The 22011-nt window shown below is 33.9% G+C and overlaps 1 protein-coding gene across 2 annotated transcripts; it reads left to right on the top strand.

Moving 5' to 3' along the window:
* The first annotated feature begins 1786 nt into the window (after nucleotides 1-1786).
* LOC145296152 (uncharacterized) lies at nucleotides 1787-19590 on the top strand. Of its 2 annotated transcripts, XM_080142352.1 has the most exons (3): nucleotides 1787-1895; nucleotides 13208-13361; nucleotides 17536-19590. In XM_080142352.1, exon 3 carries the CDS (start codon nucleotides 17563-17565, stop codon nucleotides 19438-19440), a length of 1878 nt encoding a protein of 625 aa, XP_079998478.1. In that variant the 5' UTR covers nucleotides 1787-1895; nucleotides 13208-13361; nucleotides 17536-17562; the 3' UTR covers nucleotides 19441-19590. The 2 variants fall into 2 exon arrangements, with proteins under 2 accessions (XP_079998478.1, XP_079998479.1); XM_080142353.1 differs by lacking the exon at nucleotides 13208-13361 and having other exon boundaries at nucleotides 1793-1895.
* The last annotated feature ends 2421 nt before the right edge of the window (nucleotides 19591-22011 follow it).

Here is a 22011-nt window from a genome sequence, read left to right as displayed (position 1 = left end):
CATTCTACGGACCAATATAAGAAAACACACACACACACATACACACAAAAAAATACACACACACACACACTACGCACCCAGTTGACCAAGTACCAACGTGTCTCTCACCTCCACTCAAGTAAGAGTAAAAAAAGGGGAAAAAAAGAGAAAAAAAAGAAAGATAAGTAGAAACACAAGAAGAGATAGAGGGAGTCAGAGAGAGAGAGAGAGAGAGAGAGAGAAAGAGAGCGAAAGAAACAAAAGACAGCAGTAACCACGGTCCGACCCTAACGAACCAGTAATAAGAATTGAACATACGAATGAAAAGTAGAATCATTTACTCCTGTTTCCACCGCTCGGAAATATTTCAAATGAACTACGAAAATTCTCTTTTACATTTAAAACACATCTTAAGTATATTCTAAATAGTTTGTATTTTGAATACTTTCTGAAGAGGACGCTTCACAGAACGTCTGAAACGCGTTAAAAACGATTTCAATGATTTACAAACATTATTACAATGATAATTTTTAATGAAAAACCAAAACACGAAATAATAAAATAATGTTAAAAAATACTAATTGTTAGTGACCCCCCTCATTTAAATATGTATATATATATATATATATATATATATATATATATATATATATATATATATATATATATATATATATATATATAGCGTGTCAGGGGGCGATAAGAAAATAAATAAAGTGCTCGATCAGGGATGTGAGAGCTGAAGATTTTGTAATCATGCCCATATTCTTTATATATATATATATATATATATATATATATATATATATATATATATATACTTCATTTACTCACACAAATTTAATATACGAAAGTATAGATTTATGCGTAAACTTTAAGTATTTACTTCAAAAGTGCTCAATACGTAGGTAGAGCTAGTTAGTAATTTATAAAATATATATGGCGATTAAGCTACACTGAATATTCTGCGTTTCATCCACTGTAGGATTCGTGAGGCTTATGCGAATATTCAGTGTAGCTTAATCGTCATATATATTTTATAAATTACTATATATATATATATATATATATATATATATATATATATATATATATATATATATATATATATATGGGATGGGGCGTCTGCTACTAATTTCTCCCTCCTGGATAGGATTCAAAAGAGAATCGCCAACCTGATAGCTCCTGAACTGTCATCTAAGCTTAAGCTATTGTTGTCATATTTGTGTGGTGTATCTGCTACTAGTCTCTCACTCCTACATAAGGTTCAAAAGAGAGTCGCCAACCTAATAGGCCCTGAACTGTCATCTAAGCATCAGCCTCTGTCCCATCTACGAAATGTTTCATCCCTCTGCTTCTTCTACAAGTATTTTAATGGCGAATGCTCTGAGTAACTACAAGCACTGGTACTCCCTCGACGTAAATACCTCCGTCAAACCCGACAAGCAGTTAAATCACACCCCTACACAGTAGAGATCCCTAGGTGTAAGAAAACCTTCTCCTCCAATAGTTTCTTCCCCGGAATTGCTTTCCCAATGTACTGACATTCAGAAGTTCAAATGTAGTTTGTGAACATGCAGGTCATCTCCCTTCATAATGTCCCTACAATTTATAGTAGCCCCCTACATCAAAGTGGCACTGTGACTTGTTTGGGGTGAAAGTTAAAAAAAAAAAAAAAAACTTGATTTAAATGAACGAAAACATGTATTTTCCACTTATTGGTTTCAAATAAGTTAAAGATTTCACGGAAAGCCCCAGTACTATTTATAAATAAACCAATCAAATTGCTTCAAAATTGTCTGACGTCACACCTTTTTTCACTAACTTTGTTTCACTTTTAGCAACTTTTCCAGCAATTCAACAACTCAAACGTTTTTCTTCTTGAAGTTAAAAAAAACATTTACAAAAGATAAATTGTAAGTAAAATCTTATTTCCAAATATTACATTATTTTTTAAATTATATTTTTTTCACAATAGAAACAATATTGATTCATCTTTTTGTATCTTTTGTTTTAATATGGAAAGAAAAAAATACGGTTCAAAATTGAGGTCATTTCGTTTTTTGTCGATATATTTACTTTTTTTTTTTAGTTTTTGGTTTGTTTGTTTTTTTTTACATTTTCTTTCATTTTATTTTTCCAAAAGGAAAGGAGGACGATTATAATAAAAGAAATTAAACCCCTTTTTTACGATAATATTTTATTGTAAAATGGTTCCAGACTTAAATATATATATATATATATATATATATATATATATATATATATATATATATATATATATATATATATATATATATATATATATTATACACCATTGTTTAAATGCTATTTGTTTTTACTTTCTTTCCAACTCAATAGTCACCGTTTAAAATGACGACTTAAAAAGTTTTGGGGAATGCTGAAAACGAATATCACATTTAAATTTTGAGGCAGATCAGCAGTTTTTTAGATATTAAGATTATATACAATGTAATCCATTGTGTTTTCACTGGTGGCCATGTGTCTTCCCAACTGAACTAGTACTAATGTGTGCATGCGTGTTATGAAACACCTCCCCCTCCCTATGTTAAGAATGGCGAATGTCACTTACATTTATTAAGTCCTACATCGGATAAAATGTCAATATATCTAGAAAACTGCCCCGAATTTGAATGTGATATTCGTTTTCAGCATACTTGAAAATCCATAAAAGTCGCCAATTAAAGGTGAGTGTTAAGTTGGAAAGAAAGTAAAAAATAACCTTTGGAATTCACTTTACTTGAATCTTTTGTTTTTTTTTTTCATCTGGATAAAATATAAGATGAAATTCCTAAGTTTGTTTAGGTCCTTATATGCACTTATGTTACCGTACTAATTTTCAGGTTAAATTTAAGTTTATGATATGTTTCTATTTTATTAAATTGCTAGGTGAAAGTACAGAATAATTACAAAACGCCCTCCGTGTTAAGAATGTTTTTTTAAATAATAACTTGGGGGGGGGGTCGTCAGGGGGGGGGGGTAGTTACAAATCGGTTTCAATTCCAAACTTCTGCTAAAGAATAAAAATAAGGACGTCGTGGTTTAAATTATTTTTTAGAAGTCATTTAATTTCGGAATTTGTTTCTCTCTCTCTCTCTCTCACTCTCTCTCTCTCTCTCTCCCTCCGTATATATATATATATATGTATATATATATATATATAAGACGAAATAAAGACGAAACGTTGATGAACACATAATACGATTTGTTCCTTTTTATTTCTCTATTTTGTGGGAATACTATTATTTTCATCATATATATATATAGTCACCGCGTATATATACTTTCACTTAAATTGTTGTATATGGACCATTTCGATTAATACCCAATATATATATATATATATATATATATATATATAAATTAAAATACTTCAGCAAAGGTCAAGTACGTGTCGCTATTTCAAGCAATTCGTTCATACACAGATATTTTCTTCCTTCCTTTTTTTTTATCTTTAGCGTTTAATAGGATTATTTTTATAGTATACTCCTGTCTCTTGTTTGGATCGTTTACGTTTTTTTTTGTTTTCCATTCACCTTTTTCTGATATTTTCTTTGTCATTCCCCCCCCCTCCCACGTAAAAGTAATCTGGTTTTCATGTACATCGTAAGGTCTGAGTTCGAGTCGGACAACCAGTAAAAAAAATTGCTGCGATTTATTTTTTTGTTTTCCTTTTTTTAGTTTGATAAAATTTACATGATTAAACCAATACAGAAGCTACCTTAAAAACTTGTTTTCAAGGAGTTTTCAAGTGTGCTGAAAACGAATATCGCATTTAAAATTAGGGCTGGCAACTAATTTTCAGGATATTGCAAAAATACTAGTAGTGATATAATGTAGCGACCATATTTGTTTATGATATCGCCACTTGGACGTAAGGGGCTACTATTTGGGGCTTTGTCTAGGAAAGATTTAACAAGATATTTGTTTATGTTACATTTAAACTTCTGCATATCAGTACATCCACGGAAGCAGGAAGCAAGGAGGGAATTCCAAAGTCTAGCTGTTCGAGGGAAGAAACTATTAGAATAGAAAGCTTTCTGGCATTTAAGGACATAACATAAAGAAGCTGACATGTGAACGAGTCGCGCATGCGCAGTCGTGAAACAGTGAAAAACAGATAAATGTCTGATGATACGCAAGTACCAATTTTTCAATCTGGACCTTTCGTAGCCCTTTTTCCCGTCCCCCCGATGAAAACGGATTAGAAAGCTTTCCACATATCTGAACACCCTATATACCAAATTTAAAGTATGTAGATAAAAATTCGTGGAGTATATAGGTTGAGAGGTGTCCTCACATATACACACACGCATTCTCATATTTATAGATTATAAAACTGTATTTTCCGTGAAATCTTTTCAATTTACAAGAAGATAATAAGCGAAAGTGTTTTTTTTCTAAGAGAAATAAGTATTTTTATGTTTAACTTATCTTACAATTAAAACAAAGGTTATATTGTTATTTTCGATGAGTCTTTGTCGTATACATGTAATCGCTACGAGGTCATTATATATATATATATATATATATATATATATATATATATATATATATATATATATATATATTTACTATAATAATTAAATACCTACAGACACTAGTGTTTCATCCTTTCGGGAATCTTCAGTGCAGGGTGTCACGATTGACACCAGTCTACAGATTCGAACTCGGCAACACGAGCCATCCCTGGCTCGATTAGCAAAGACCGTATCCGTTCGGCTACCGTTAACCGTGTGAAATAACGTTGAATTTAAACATTTTAATTTTAAATGTTCTTTACGTCAGGCAGACAGTGATCAAATCGTTATACGATGATCTATGCATAAGAGCTAAATTCACCGATTTAATTCAACTGAAGTGTTCAACGATAAGAAACGAGTTTCTTAAAGGGGCTGTTATGATTATTTTTTTACTATAAAAATAATAATAATAATAATAATATATATATATATATTATACATATATATATATATATATATTACTATAATAATATATATATATATTTTTACTATAATATGCATATATATTACTATAATAATAATATAATATATATTATAATAATAATATGTATATATATTTTTATTATTATAATATGTACATATATATATATATATATATATATATATATATATATATATATTACTCATGTTCACGAGTTCTGGATATGACCTTAAACTATATCCGATGGTGAGGTCCCAGCTTGTGGGCTTTGGGGAGTGTGTAGCCACCTCTTAATTGCCATTGCTCCCAGGTCCACTCTGATCCGGAGTGGTAGTATCTATTAGGGTCCCAACTATGGATTAAATAGAAACTGATTTGAAAAAAGAAAACAAATATATTCTATTAAAAAATTTTTCTTCCAGATCACTGGATTCATCATTAAATAACCTGAAAAGGGTTGATATGCCGTAAAACAAAAACAACCAACCACAACAACAATCACCCCTTAAAAAGCATATCGCCACTTGGACATAAGCGGCTACTATTTGGGGCCATGTTTAGGAAAGATTAACAAAATATTTGTTTACGTTACATTTAAACTTCTGCATAGCAGTACAGCCAGGGAAGCAGGCAGCAGGAAGGGAATTCCAAAATCTAGCTGTTCGAGGGAAGAAATTATCAGAATACAAAGCTTTCTGAAATTTAGGGACATCAACAGTGAAGGGGTGAGATTTTGTTGCTAGTTATGTGTCTTAGCTTTCAGTCAACAATTTTCCTGGAGATTTCATCTGTTTTCATCGGTGCCATCTTTTGTATCATGTCAATATCCTATTTGATTAGAATTGCTTATAGTCTTTTCTATTGTTTTAGAAATTGTTTCGAATACTTGTTGACATGATTATAGTTTGCTATATGTTCCATATATTCTTAAGCTTTCTGTAATTGCTGTGTGTGTTTTTTCATGTCACACAGGGATGACACAGTCTACTATTTTGTAAGCTTTTGAGTTGTTGACTATAAAACCAAATGAGAAAATATTTAGCTGCTATGTAATTTCTTAATTAAATTGATATGTGGTAATGCTTAATTGAATAACTTTTACTATTTCTCGGAATTATTAAAAAGGGGAATAACTCTGTCTAAGCTGTTTATACTTGAATAATTTTGCGACATGATTAATACAATTTGACTGCTGTATAATGGAGTAATTAAACGACAAATAAATCTAATTAATCTATTATGGGATTTCTATCCGTCTTGTTTTCCTTGGGTTCGTGTGATGTTCTTTCTGTTTTATTCTTTTTCAACTTACCTGTGATTGGTCAGCATCACCTGGTTATGTGAGTTAGACTCAACGATTATCCTGAAGAATTCAGTTGTTTTCATTAGTGTATGGTGTCAGTCTTTCCTTTGATCAGAATTTCTTCTAGTTTTGGGGGGGGGGGGGTTCATAGTTTTTGAAACTCACAGTATTAATGCGGGTGTCCCTCAGGGGTCCATCCTGGGCCCAACTCTTTTCCTGATCTACATTAATGATCTTCCAAATCACAACCTTACATCATTTGTAGACATTTATGCTGACGACACTACCATTTATGGTAGCACATCTAAGATAGTAAACGACCAAGTTCTCTCCAATTCGCTCTCCTCTGATCTTGAGCACGTAGTACAATGGGGAAAGGAGTAGCTGGTTACTTTTAATGCATCTAAAACCAAGCTTCTCTTTTTACATCATCAACATTCTGATCCACATCTGGCATCAATTCAAATGAATGGCTCTCGTCTTCAGGAGGCCTCAGGTTTTCTGGGCTTGACCATTACTCCTGATCTTAAATGGAACACGTACATCAAATCTGTTGCCAAGGCCGCTGGAAAAATGGTGGGATCTTTCTATCGATCCGGTAGATATCTCACTGCTGATGCTATTCTCTATCTATATAAGAGCCAGATACGTCCAAGGATGGAATACTGTTGCCACATCTGGGCAGGAGCTGCTAGAAAGGACTTGTCCTGCCTTGATATAGTTCAAAATAGACTTCGTAGCCTCGTAGGAGATGTCCTTTTCTCCTCCTTGCAACCTCTATCTCACAGAAGAGATGTTGCGAGTTTGTCTCTGATGTATCGTTATTTTCATAGAAAGTGTTCGACTGAGCTTCAATCTATGGTCCCCCCTCGCCAAACTTTCACAAGAAACACTCGTCTAGCTGTAAACACTATCAATAATTCCCCCCACTCTTTATCTGTGCCTAAACCTAAACGTAGATTCCATGAACAAAGCTTCTTTCTTAGAACTGCACGCCTGTGGAATTGTCTTCCGTTTTCCTGCTTTCCGGCTGACTACAATATGATTGTGTTCAAGTCTAACGTAAATAAGTTCTTGATGAGCCGTTCCATATGTTATCAAATTTACCAAATTTTCATTACTAATGATTACTATATTGTCCAATTTCTACTGTACACTCTTTAACCCTTATCCTTGAGTGGCCTCTTGGCCTTGATAATGTGGTGATGCCTATGTAAAAAAAACTGTTGAAAATGCTATTCATATTATTGGCATGACTATAGTTTGTTTTCTGTTCCATATACCATTAAGCTCTTTGAATTTGCTTCGTTTTCTGCTGCTTTCATATTCACGTTGGGACAGTGTAATCTACTATATGGCAGGTCTTTTTCTTGTTGAGTTTTAAGCAAATCAAATAAGTGGAATAAATCTTTTTTATTAATTTTTTTTTTTTTACTCATATTCACCCCTAATAAGGCATATCGCCACTTGAACATAACAGCAATTTAGGACCATGCTTAGAAAAGATTAACAAGATGTTTATTTACATTACATTTGCATATAAATAAAGTGAGGAAAGCAGGTAAGCAGGAAGGAGATTCTAAATCTAGCTGTTCAAAGGAAGAAACTATTAGAGTAGAAAGCTTTTTGGTATTTAGGGACCTCAACAGTGAAGGGGTGTGATTTTGTTGCTAAGTGGGTTTGTCGAAAATATGTACATCAAGGGGGCACAAGTGCAACAAGTTCATCAGATTCCATTAAAATACTTGTAAACAGGCACATTACAGCGATGGGATAGGAGTTGAAGATTCGTTGACAAAGACTCTTTGGGGGGGGCCTATCGAAGAGGGAGAAACGTGGTAGATGCACCAGTTCAGTTGTGGCAACAATACTCTATGCATGGGCGAATATCGCCACTTGGACATAACAGCCTACTATTTAGGACCATGCCTAGAAAAGATTAACAATATGTTTATTTACATTACATTTATTTATTTATTTATTCATTTTTACTCACATGCTCTCTGGCACTGAAGGACATCAACAGTGAAGGAGTGAGATTTTGTTGCTAAGCGGGTTTGCCAGAGATATATACGTATATGGGGATACAAGTGAAACGGGTTCATCAGAACACATTCCATTAAAATATTTGTAAAACAGGCACAGTGATGCAACATTGCGGTGATGAGACAGGGGCTGGAGCTTAGTTGATGAAGTGGGACGGATTTGATTGACAACTCTTTTTTGGACTTTATCTAATAGGGAGAGACAAGTGGTAGATGCACCAGCCCAGATGTGGCAACAATACTTTATGCATGGGCGAATGGTGGCTTTGTAGAGGTACAGGTGTAGCAGAAACAAATGGAACTTTTTTCTTTCGCAAGTCAATGCCTCTCCCCTGTGTATTTGGCCACATACTGACCAATCAGGGGTGCAGTGCATTGATCCTTTCTCTCCCCTTAGAAAATCAGACAGCTTCCAGTTTGAAGGAAAAAAACTCTTTCTTATCGAGAGATACGCCAAGCGGATCGGACACTTTTCTTCGCTCTCTCTCCACCTCTGTGTTATTTCATCCAGTATCGATAATTCCCACTGGGAATAACTACCGCGATAGCACCAGGTAGCCATATGACGCTTCAGGTCTCCACTCGATTTACAGACCAGAGAGTAAACAGAACATCTGTGCCCTGCAAAGTTTCCCCCATCAAAGAAAGATTGATCTCCATGTGAACGCTTGTGGCTAGCTAGGCCAGCCCTGGATAAAATCATTTTACCACATAAATCACAGGTGTGGTTCTGCATGAAATCCTCTGACAGACCTGATATATCTGACAGATTTTTTTTCCTGATATCATGCTTCATTTTTGCATGCTCATATTTTTTCTTCTCAAAACTATCACACAGCCATGATAGACTAAGGAGCGCCACTTTTTACGATCATTGGAAGCACTTTCCCAACTGAACACGTCACTACCAAGAGCTTTATGATTATCTTTGATATTATCCTTAAAGCGTTTCCTCGGTTTATGTTGTGGACGCTTTCCTTGTGTAATTTCACCATAGAACAGGCGCTTTGGCATTTTATCGTCGTCCATCCTTGTCAGATGTCCAACCCACCTCATCTGGTTGCGTATAATCAACTTCTCGATACAAGGTATATCAGCCCGCATAAGAACATCCACATCAGATATAAAAGTGGTCCATCTGATGCCCAGAATGTGTCTCAGTAATTTCTGGTGCACTCTCTCCATGACTTTTATGTGTCTACCATAAGTTGTCCAGGCCTCAGAAGTGTAAAGCAGGGATGGTAAAATACAAGATTGATAGACACTGATCTTTGTATGAATAGTTATACCCCTGTCAGACCATACTCGCTTCTCTAAGCCACCAAAAGCCTTAGTGGCACGCTGTATCCTATAGTTGACCTCAGCATCCAGGGTTCCATCTCTGGCGAGAGTACTACACAAATACACAAATGTGTCAATCACGGTAAGTCTCTGGTTGTTGACAAAAATATTTGGTTCCACCGGGTGGAGGTGTGAATATGACTTTAGTCTTCTTAAGACTAATACTAGGCCCAAAAGATGCACAGGCCCCCGAAAACAGATCCCTGCATATCCCTCTCACCATGAGCCACGAGATCGGCGTCATCCGCATAAAGCAATTCACGAACCAGGTGCTGAAAGGTCCTTGTAGAAGCATGAAAACGACGAAGATCAAAGACTCTACCTGTGGTCCTGAAACACAAACAAACACCTAGAGAATATTCCCTAAAGGCATACGATAACAAAGTTGCAAAATAAATTGAAAAAAGTGTAGGTGCTAGGATATCACCCTGTTTCACACCATTGTCAACCAATGTGGGTTCCGACAGGCATCCGTTGAAGTTCAGTCGAGCCTTCATATTAGTGTGGAGCTCCCTGAGTTATCGTAGAAATTGAGGTGGGCATCCCAACTTCCCCAGAATTATCCATAGAGCACTTCTGTTCACCATATCAAAATACGTTGCCAACTGCTTCCAACAAACGTATCCCACGATAACTTCCACAGTCGGTCCTGGGCCCCTTTCCCTTGTACAGTGATATAAGAATTGCATCAACCCAATCCTGATGGACGGGAACACCCCTCTAGACATCAGTGATAAGATGAAGAATTTCATCAACAATTTTATCACCCCCATGTAAGAGGACTTCCACAGGAATACCATCAAGCCCTGGAGCCCTCCCAATGTTCACTTCCTTGATTGCATCTCTAATTTCATTCTCAGATGGGAACACAGACATTTCATGGATAAGCTTCTGTTGTGATAAAAATTAATTGATGACGTCCTCATCAATATTAGAGGGGTTGTCAAAGAGATCAGAATAATGCTCGGTCCAACAAAGGAGAATCTTGTTAGGATCCTTTATAAGGGCAATTCCATCACTTGAGAGTAGGGGAGATGTAGATAGTATTTGAGGACCAAAATCTTTTTTAAGCAAATGGTACATGCGTTTGAGGTCTTTACAATCAAAAGCCATCTGGATTTGGTTGGCGAGTTTAGCCCACCACTGATTCTTCATTTGGCGGAGGCGCTTTTGGAGCATACCCTTGTTTGCTTTAAGTGACTGTCGGAGAGACTCTCGACCCCCATGAGAGGCAGACAACATCTTATGGTGCAACTCATCTTTAGCACTTAAGAGCTGAATAATTTCAGAATCATTATCATCAAACCAATCCTGATGTTTAGATTTGCGGAAGCCAAGAACATCTACACTTATTTCATAGATTCTATTTTTAAAATCCAACCACGACCCATCAAAATCAGCAGAATTAACTACGGATCGAAGCTTTTCACGTACACTTGGATCATCCAGGCTGGACACATCAACCGGCCTGGGAATCCCAACACCACCCAACCTACACTTCCTCCTTATACAGACTTTCAACTTCCCGCGTACCAAAAAGTGATCTGTGCCGCATTCAGCTCCACGCATAACATGCATACTACAGACGTCCCGCAAATCTACCTTCCTGGAAATAATGTAATCGATCAAATGATCTTGTTTTGAACGAGGATGGGTCCAGGTAAACCTATGGACCTCTTTGTGGCTGAAGAAAGTGTTACAGATAGCAAGGTCAAACTGAGTGCATAGATGGAGAAGATGCAGACCATTACTGTTGACCCTACCTACACCAAACCGGCCTAGTGAGTCCCAGGTGTGATGATCCTTGCCAACACTTGCATTTAGACCACCCATGAGTAAGATCTTCTCAGATAAAGGAATAGAGGAAATGGTACGACTGAGATCTCGGTGAAACGCTGTGATGGTGTCTTCATCATGACCCATGGTAGGGGCATACACAGATAAAATTGTCATATACCTACTGTGTGCAAGAGGGGAGCACATCATCATAATTCTGTCACTTACACAGATTGGCTGTTCAATCTTCTTCACTAAATCAGAACGACCTGCAAAGCCAATTTCACCCTCTCGTCTCAGCCTCGATGGTTTTCCTTTCCAAAAAAAGGTGTACCTCGAGCCCACTTCCACCAATTGATCCTCACCATTCAATCGTGTTTCAGACAATGCTGCAATGTCTATGCTGTACCTAGCGAGCTTTTTTGCAACAATAGCTGTCTTACGCTCAGGTCCTTCACTATCCAGGACATCTAGCAAAGTTCTCACATTCCACATAGAAACAGTCAGGTTATTCCTCTCCTGATAAAATTTTGATTTTCCTTGTTTATTATTTTTCTCCAACTTTATCTTGTTTCTCCTGCAAATATAGAGCAGCCGCCAACTGCAGGAAGCCGACCAGCTAATAAAAGGGTAGGTCACCTTTTCTAGACCCTTCCCAAATTCAAGGGTGAGCAGTGTATCCCTAGAAAAGGCTGCTCAGCCGCCAGATCATCCGCCGAAGTTGCTTCCACCCTGTAAGCGATTTAGTCGACAATGTTAGATAATTTACTGGCCGCCTATGTGCATATTTGCAGCTATGCACTTCCAGCCCGCTAAGCCTGTGCATGTCGCCACTCACCTATCGCCATAGGACTTTTACTTTCTTTTTTTTTTCTCGGCGAAAGATATCTGCACATAACGATCGCGACACAACATGCTTGTGCTACACATATTGTACCCTCTTGCACCCTGCCACTGGTTGCACAGTGACAAACTGAAATAGTGAGATGACTGAGCAGTGGCATAGTGTGCATGTTTTATTATCACAGAGTTTTAACCTCTCCGGCAGCTGGACATACACACACACATACACATAAGCAAGCAAACATGCATATGTATTTATATATCCCTAGTTCTCACAATATATTAACCCTCCAGAACTTGAGAGGGAGGCTAACAGGTACTACACCTTGCCCAAGGGTGACCTGAAATCATGCAAGGCAGAGGCGTTCATCTCCCTGAGGTAGCAGATTACCCACATACCCAAACACATACATACATACATACATGCATTTATATATTGGTAACTAAACATTTTCAACATAAACCGCCCTATCTCTGAATACCCTTTATGTCAAATTTCAAATGTTTAGACCAGAGTAATTTGCTAGACACCGCAGAGCTCACACTTTGACCCCTATTATGACCACTTAACATTTATTATTTTGGGCTCAAATCAAGTTATTAAGTTAGACCCATGTCCAAGGTCCAGAGTCATTGCAGTGAAAAATGTACAGACTCCAAAACTCCAAAACTCGAGTTTCACCCTCATTTGCTCTCTCTCTCTCTCTCTCTCTCTCTCTATATATATATATATATATATATATATATATATATATATAAAAATGTAAATGTTGGTTCGTTCGGAATTAATTGTCTAAAAAACCACTGGACGGATGGCTTCCACGTTTTGGTATAATATGTTTACTATATCAATGTGTGTTTTTATATATTTCTTTTTAATTATAACATTATACTTAATTTTTCTATGATAAATAGGTGGATTTCTTTTTACCGAGAGGTCATTTTTTTTATTTAGGTACAATTATTTATTTCCACTTCCTGTCACGTGACCAGTGTTACAATTTAGCGGTTTTCCTGCTATATCTGGAGATTTCGGTTACAATCTAGCGGGAAATTCTAGAAAATCTGGAGGTATTTGGCACCCACAAAAGCGCTTGAAAATATTCAATGTAAGTAAAAAAAAATAGCATTTATTGCCTTTGGTAACAATTATTTATTGATTATTTGTTTTGTTTTTCACCTTTTTTTCGACTAACCATTCTTAAATCTCGCTATAAAATCGATTTTTCCAAGTACATTTTAGGTGGGGGGGGGGGATTTCAACCTCCGAAGTTTGGGTTTGTATTACTGTACACATAGATTCGAAAAAGTTGTCAAAAAACAAATATATAACAAATAAATGTTATCAAAGGCAAGATAAGTTACTTTTCTGCCAAACTGGATATTTAAATTAACCACACGTGGTCTCAAAATGAATGACGACGCTCAAAGTGTATACACATTTTGACTCCTCCCTTTACTTAAAAATTCACCAAAAATCAGGAAATTAACGAATTTTAATGAAAATTGCAGTATTTTTCAAATAATGATCGCAGAATATAATGAACTAATTATTTTTACTTAACTCTTAGTAAAAATGTTTTATTTTGTTTAAACAAAAAATACCTTTACTAAAGTTATGGTTTTCAGTAGTAAATAAAAAACGCAAGAATTTATTTTTGCTTTTTTTAAAGCATCGTAATTTGTAACAATAAAAAATAATTTTTACAGTAACATTACGAAAAACGCCCCTAAAGTCCATATTAATGTATTCGATATAACTCGAAGAAAAATGAATTATCGGAAATTAAAGATTCAATTAGATTCCTATTTCAGTCACCTAAATTATTTAAGGTGAAATGAGTTTAGGAATTTATAGCCAAACCTAAATATATATTTTTTTTGGTAAATATCCAGATACGCTTCTACAGAACACCGGCCACTCTAATTTGTTTGGGGGGGGGGAAACAAATATATAACAAATAAATGTTATCAAAGGCAAGATAAGTTACTTTTCTGCCAAACTGGATATATTTTTTGTGTTTTTATTCAATGTAACATATTTATACAGCTCGAAAAACATACAGTGTGTACCGATGTATTCGAAAATTCAAGATGGCATCTCACACCCTCTTTAACACCATAAGTTTGGAAAAAGGTGTTATAAATAAAAAACTATACAAAATACTATTAAAAATCCGCCGAATATATGTCAACCTATGTCACAGTAACATGTATTGAGCGAGTTTTTAACAGTATTTTATCCGGTTTATTATTTATAACATCTTTTCCCAAACTTACCGTGTTAAAGAAAGAATCAAACTCCATCTTGAATGTTCCAATACATCGGTAAACACTGTATGGTTTTCGAGCTGAATAAAAATGTTACATTGAATAAAAACACGAAAAATATATCCAGTTAGGTAGAAAAGTAACTTATCTTGCCTTTGATAACATTTATTTGTTATATATTTGTTTTTTGACAACTTCTTCGAATCTATGTGTACAGTAATACAAACCCAACATTCAGCTCGAAAAACATACAGTGTTTACCGATGACTTGGAAAATTCAAGATGGCGTCTGATTCTCTCTTTAACACGGTAAGTTTGGGAAAAGGTGTTATAAATAAAAAAACTATACAAAATACTATTAAAAACCCGCCGAATATATGTCAACCTATGTCACGGTAACATATATTGAGCGAGTTTTTAACAGTATTTTATCTGGGTTTTTATTTATAACACCTTTTCCCAAACTTACCGTGTAAAAGAGAGAATCAGACGCCATCTTGAATTTTCCAATACATCGGTAAACACTGTTTTTCGGGCTGAATAAACATGTTACATTGAATAAAAACACGAAAAATATATCCAGTTTGGTAGAAAAGTAACTTATCTTGCTTTTGATAACATTTATTTGTTATATATTTGTTTTTTGACAACGTTTTCGAATCTATGTGTACAGTAATACAAACCCAATATGTTACATTGAATAAAAACACGAAAAATATATCCAGTTTGGTAGAAAAGTAACTTATCTTGCCTTTGATAACATTTATTTGTTATATATTTGTTTTTTGACAACTTTTTCGAATCTATGTGTACAGTAATACAAACCCCACCGACCACTCTAATTTGTTTGGGGGGGGGAATCTGATGTTGGGGCGCGCGCGCCCCAACATTACATCCCCCCCCAATGTACAAAGTAAAATCTTCGGAAAATGTTAAATGGTGTTCTAATTGGTAAATGTCGGTGCATTACTTACGGAAAATTTGAAAATTCGATGTTCCAGGTAAAAAAAAAAAAAAGATAAATTTCCAACTTGGTGTGCTTTCCTTTTCTTATTTTATTTCTTTTTCAGCTAATTTTAAATTTTCCACCCAAAAAGCACTATAATGTATTTTTGAAAATTAGAAAATTCTATGTCCTGGAAAAAAAAATCCCCTCCCCCCAACGTAGTTTGCTTGGTGAAGCCGTCGTTTATGCTACAGCGTGCATGCGCGTAGCATAAACGGAAGCTGCAAAATGGTGGAAAGAAGTTCGTGGGTTCAGGGGTAAATACCATGCAAACGGTAAATTTGCCCCAAGTTTGACTATCAGATTCGTTGTCAGCGACCTCAATTACCTATAAAAAAACAAATTAGAGTGGTCGAAGTTCTGTAGTAGCGTATCTGGATATTTACCTTTTTTTTTCTTGCTTAAAAAAAATAGCATTAATACATTAAGTTAGGTAAACTGACTTTTTCGTTTAAAAATGGAATTATTTCCCTTTCCCTATTAACTTTTTTTTTTTTTAATTTTTTTTTAATAAATATTTTGTGTTTTATATACATAAAGTACAATTGTTGAATGTTACTGTTTTGATTATATTCGTTTGGGGGGCACAATTAAAAAATTAAGAAAGATTAAAATGAAGCGAAATTTAAGTTTCCGTTCCATTTTTACAACAACCGTAAAACAGTGCATACTCAGCAAGTTTTATCGTAATTTATAAGCATATTGAAACACTAAATCAACATTTTATTTATTTTTTTGCATAATTAATGATGGAAGTATTTTTCTGTTTATTTTCTTAGCATCTGTTAAAAAAAATAATTTGTACATTCTCTTAAAAAAAAGAATCAAACTTTTCTCTACTTTCACATGTGTTCCATTTTAACAAACTGAGCCACAGCAACGCGTGGCCGGGTACAGCTAGTATATATATGTATATATATATATAATATTTCCATGATATATGATTTTATATATATTGCATCCTATCATGTTTTATAATGTTATGAATAATATAGCGTATATATTACATTATATATACTAGCTGTACCGCACACGCCTTGCTGTGGCTCAGTCTGGTTAAACAGAAACGTACACACACACGCACACACACACACACGCACAGATTGTGATAATAGTCGGAAATGTACAGTTTATAGGTTCCAAAATTACACGTAAAGAGGATTAGGAAGTATTTAAACTCTCAATTTCTGGTTAGGATTAAAGGTTAGAGTCAAACATTATAGTTCACTTTGAAATGTTTCGGTAATTTCCGGGAGGCGGTTATAGTATTTGTGTTATTAATTTTTTTTTTTGTTTATGATCCAGTTACGAAGGACGTAACCCCACATCTCTAAAAGATGTGTATTTCCTCCCGGTGTTGACTGGTGTCGGTAGAAGGACTTGATATTTAGAGGAAAAAAAAAGGAACTACTTCTTCTAAAGATGGTGCAATAGAAATGATGTTGTTTCTAGGATGAAATGTAGCATTTTATAAGAACGACTGTGTATTAAAATACTGTCCTAAATTTACATAAGATAATGATTAATAGTCTAGACATAATACATTTGCTGCAAACCTACGCTACTTTGGTGCAGAGTGGAATTTCTGCAATCTAAGTGTAATATATGGAGATAATTAATATTATATTAACGTATGTGTACATCGTATTATATTGATATTATACATATTATATTTTACGTATTATATTTTTATGTATTATATACAAATTATTATGCATATTCTATAAATATTTTAGATATTATGTATATTATATACAAGTAATCACATATATTATAATAGTTATATAATATACAGTATTATATATTCTATATTATGTATGTAGTCTCTTGTCATGATTTCTGTATATGTTCTCACATTATATATGTATATATATGCATATATATGCATATATATACATACATATATATATATATGTTTATATATATATATGTTTATATATATTGTAACGTAGACAATGAATTTGTATATATGTTAAATTATAATTTTTTGAGTATTTTTTTTTCAGTTTGATTTGCATTTTTATTCTTCATCGATGGCGTCTGTAGAGTATGGAACACTTTTCCAGTGTGTTGTATGTGAATCGCAATTAAACGAAACTTCCAAGACTTTACCATGTCTTCATAGTTTGTGTAAATCATGTTTCCGCAACACATTAGAAGATGGAGGGACAGAAGGCAAATGTCCGCAATGTGGTGACAGATTTCAAAATGACGAAAGTTTGACCCTTTCACCTATTTTGGCCAATGAATTTAAACGACGATTATTGCTGTCCAAATTGAAATGTAACTCCTGTCTAGAAGAAGGCAAATCATCTATGGCAAACTTTTGGTGCATCCAATGTGAGAAATCGTTTTGCATTAATTGTAAGCGACTCCATAATCGATTTATAAAAGAACACATTTTAAAAAATTTGGACGAAATGAGAAGAGTGGATGCCATTGAAATGATCATGGGAAATGAATGTCCGTTGCATGGAAAAGCTGTAGAATTGTATTGTAACAAATGTAACATGTGTTTTTGCAACGCATGTTACGAGTCTCACTCGACTGACCCCGGCAGCAGCAAATGTATGAACGTGCCTCCATTATTACTGAAAGATGAGGCTTTAAAAAGGAAAACTCAAGTCCCGAATCTGGTGAAAGAAATGGATGAATTTAATGAATTTTTGCAGTTTTCAAATGAAAATAGTTTCAAATATATGGATAAATTAAATCGTGAATGCGAATCTAAATGCGCGAATGTTTGGATAAAATATGAACAGATCATAGAAAATGCCAAGTCTGATGCTTTGGATCTGTGCGAAAAGATAAGACAAGAAACGGCAAAAGAAATTAAAATATGGAGCAACATTACTGAAAAAAATACAAGAATTCTCAAAGAAATCGAAATCTGGTTGCAGAATGTACAGCACGTGTTTCGTGAAGATCACCAAGACCGGGAGATCTTTTATGGATTAAAACTATTGACATCAAGACTTCCATCACGATACCATAAATGGATGCGACCGATTGAGAAACGTGAATTCTGTTTCACATTGCCTGACTGGTGGCATCAAGCAATGGAACCATTGATCAACCGACAAATCCCATCAGTGTCTTGTGTTCGGAAAACAATTCCTGTAAAAAAACTTGTAAAAGACAATCAATGGATTCTACCTGGACCAAAATTACGAGATATCAGAACTATTTTAATCAATGAAAAAGATGCTCACATTTTTTTGTGTGATAATGAAAATAAATCAATGATTGAAATGAGTGAAATCGGACAATTTGTGAGTGAATTTCTTTTGTCTGATAAAGAAAATCAAAATTTTAAACCTCTTGACATGTGTTCAATTTCATGTGAAGAATTTGTTGTTTGTGGAAGTGGAGAAAATAAACTAATTTTTTTGAAAAGAATTGAAAATGATCCATTTTTACAAATACAAAAAATCGTTCCAACAACAAGCGAATTTTATTCCGTGTGTGTAAAAAAAGAAACAATTTTTACTTGTGATCTTGATTTCGCAATTCATCACTTTACTAAAGAAGGCATAGAAATTAAAACCACCACAAATGAAGGAATGGGTGAGTCAAAATATTGTCCACGAATCCGTGTTGATTTCTCGAGTGGGGAATTTTGGGGTTCAAGTTGGGATCGTTCTGAAATGATATGCTTTAATTTGGAAGGCGAAAAAATTCATTCATTTAAAAAAGAAAATATTTTTTTTGATTTTAGTTTGACTGAGTTTGGACAATTTTATTGTACTTACGACGGTGTGTTTTCTTGTTGTCCACAAGAATGTCTGCTCCCTGTCAATATAAATCAATCACCAAAACCTCCACTTTTGTTTGTTTTCCAAAATAAAGTATTTTTTGGTTTTGAAAAAGATGGAGAATGGATAATTGAAATTCTGAAAATATTTTATTGAAAATGAATTTTCAAACTTTATATTTGAATGCTTCGATATATTTGTTGTAATTAAATGATAAAATTTCAATTGTTTATTAATATTTTCAGTTGTTTTTATCGACACGTTTTTTTCAATGATTATTTAACAAATAAAAGAATAAAAACACAATTGTCCTGACTTTATTTTATTTCTTAAAATGAGGATAGCCGCTTGATGATCTCCTACAGGGAGACGGGGCTGCTCAGGTATATTTTCCGAAATTGACAAGGAACATTATATGACACAGATTGAGTAGACGTTATTTGTACAGGTCAGGGATACATCTTTGACATCCAGACCGTACATTTGTGTAAAATTAAAAAAAAACAACGTCTTAACTGTTTTGAAGTCAATAAAGATCGACCTTGCACACATGAAGACTAAAATGCCTTTTATACAGCGTGTCTGAAAATTTTACCATTAAAGATTATTTTTTTTACTACTTCAGATATTTTACAGATAATATCTAAGGAAATATACTATGGATAAACATAGCATTGAAAGTATACGTATATTGTGAAATTGTTTTACGAAATTCAGTGACTTTTTGGACACCCTATATATACAAGCTGAGATGGAGGTAGCGTGTATATATATCTATCTATATATCTATAAAAGTGAACGTGTCTCTCTGTCTGTCTGTGTACATTTCCCTACGCAATAACTCTGTCAATTTTTAGTCTATAGACTCGAAATTTGAAATACCGGGTACTGAGATTTGGGAAAATCGATGGGACGAGTGTCAGCCAGAAATTTGGCTGTTAAGGGGTCAAATTTCAACGATTTGACCTTTAAAAACTCTACCAAACTCCTCCGACAATTTTGGGTCTAGACACTTGAAATTTTAGATATAGGTTCCTTGAACCTGGATCTAACTTAATAAAGTGATTTGAGCCAGAAACTATAAATTTTAAGGGGTCATAATAGGGGTCAAAGTTTTAAAAAATTAACCATTTTTTTTTGTTTTTTTGCTTTTTTTGCACAGCATACACCTCCAAACACCCGAGCAACGCCGGGCACCCCTGCTAGTATATATATATATATATATATATATATATATATATATATATATATTTAAAGGGAGTTAGAACAGTAGTCTAAAGAGCAGAGTGTATTTTAATGTGATAGTAAAATTACTAATTTAATTAAAAATACAAGAAAAGAACAGTGCTCGTTGTAATTCAAATATATAATAAGCTCGATAGGCAAATATCCTAGAGCTACTTTAATGTTTAGTAATGTGATTGATAATTTAAAATTCAAATTAATACATATACATATATATATATATATATATGTATATATATATGTATATGTATATATATACATATATATATATGCATAGATTTTAACATATATACATATATATATATATGAAATTTTAATTGTAATTCAGATATATAATAAGCTCGATAGGCAAATATCCTAGAGCTACTTTAATATTTAGTAATGTGATTGATAATTTAAAATTCAAATTAGAATTAAAAATTAAAAATCTGTTTCATAGGAAGGAACAACAACAGAGTCAATAATTTGTACAATCGTTGCGGAAACGATGTTTTTATTGCGATAGACATTAAGCCATGGATAATTATTTATATATATAAATTTTTTTAAACAAAGTCTCCTCATCAGCAAAAATACTGGGTGTTTTTTTTTATATATATATAAAAGACAAGGTTTCTAGATTATAAATTATTCGATAGAAATATCCTATTTATATAAAGGAAGGATAGTATGTGATAATGCACTATGAACAGTAAATTAGTTTATAGATATAGTATACAGACGCTAATTTTATGGGTGTAGTATGCTTTCTTCATCTATCCCCCTCTTTAATAAATAGACTCTCCCGATCACCGAAGACGCAATGTAAAAAAATAAATAAAATAAAAATGATGTCGCTTTTGGGCAGTACGTGAAACTAAAATATATATTCTTAGTCTTCTGGCTAGGATCTAAGTTTAGTATCTGTTCTGTCTAAAGATGGTATAATGATATTCTGTGGTTTCCGTTCCCGCCGGGCATCTCTACAAAGGAAATATGTCACAGACTCCTGTGAGGATATTGAAGATAAACCATAATAATCGGATATATTCTGACACTACATTTATTACATGAAAAGGCTGTCCCTTATCATGTAAGTAAGAAAACATACTAGATAAGTGAAAATAATGTTAGGATAAGGTTAGAATCGAACCCTGTAGGCTAGTGTTAAAGATAATGGTTGGGGAATGTTAGAAATTAAGTCTATTATTAATTCTATTAGAAATAGTTAAATATTGTTAATTCTATTAGAAATAGTTAAATATTGTTTATGGCGGAAAGAGTCGATTGTCCATTCCTGTAGAAATCGGAATATTAAATATGTCAGTTAAAAGAATAGACAATGCAAATTAAAAATATATTGTTTAAAAAATAGTTTAGAATTAGAATTGAGGATTCTTTTGTTTGCCAAAAGTGTGTTTGGACAAACATATGTAAAGCCATGTGAAAATTAGTCACGTTTGAAAAACACACTTCTAACATCATAAGTAAGGGAGATTTCTC

The sequence above is a fragment of the Euprymna scolopes genome, chromosome 16, assembly GCF_053919585.1.
Source record: "Euprymna scolopes isolate OS-2025 chromosome 16, ASM5391958v1, whole genome shotgun sequence".
Lineage (NCBI taxonomy): Eukaryota > Metazoa > Mollusca > Cephalopoda > Sepiida > Sepiolidae > Euprymna > Euprymna scolopes.
This window is presented reverse-complemented; position numbering and strand designations above follow the sequence as displayed.

Excerpts from the sequence above, each read along its gene's own strand:
- LOC145296152 (XM_080142352.1), top strand. The coding sequence starts at position 17,563 with ATGGCGTCTGTAGAGTATGGAACACTTTTCCAGTGTGTTGTATGTGAA.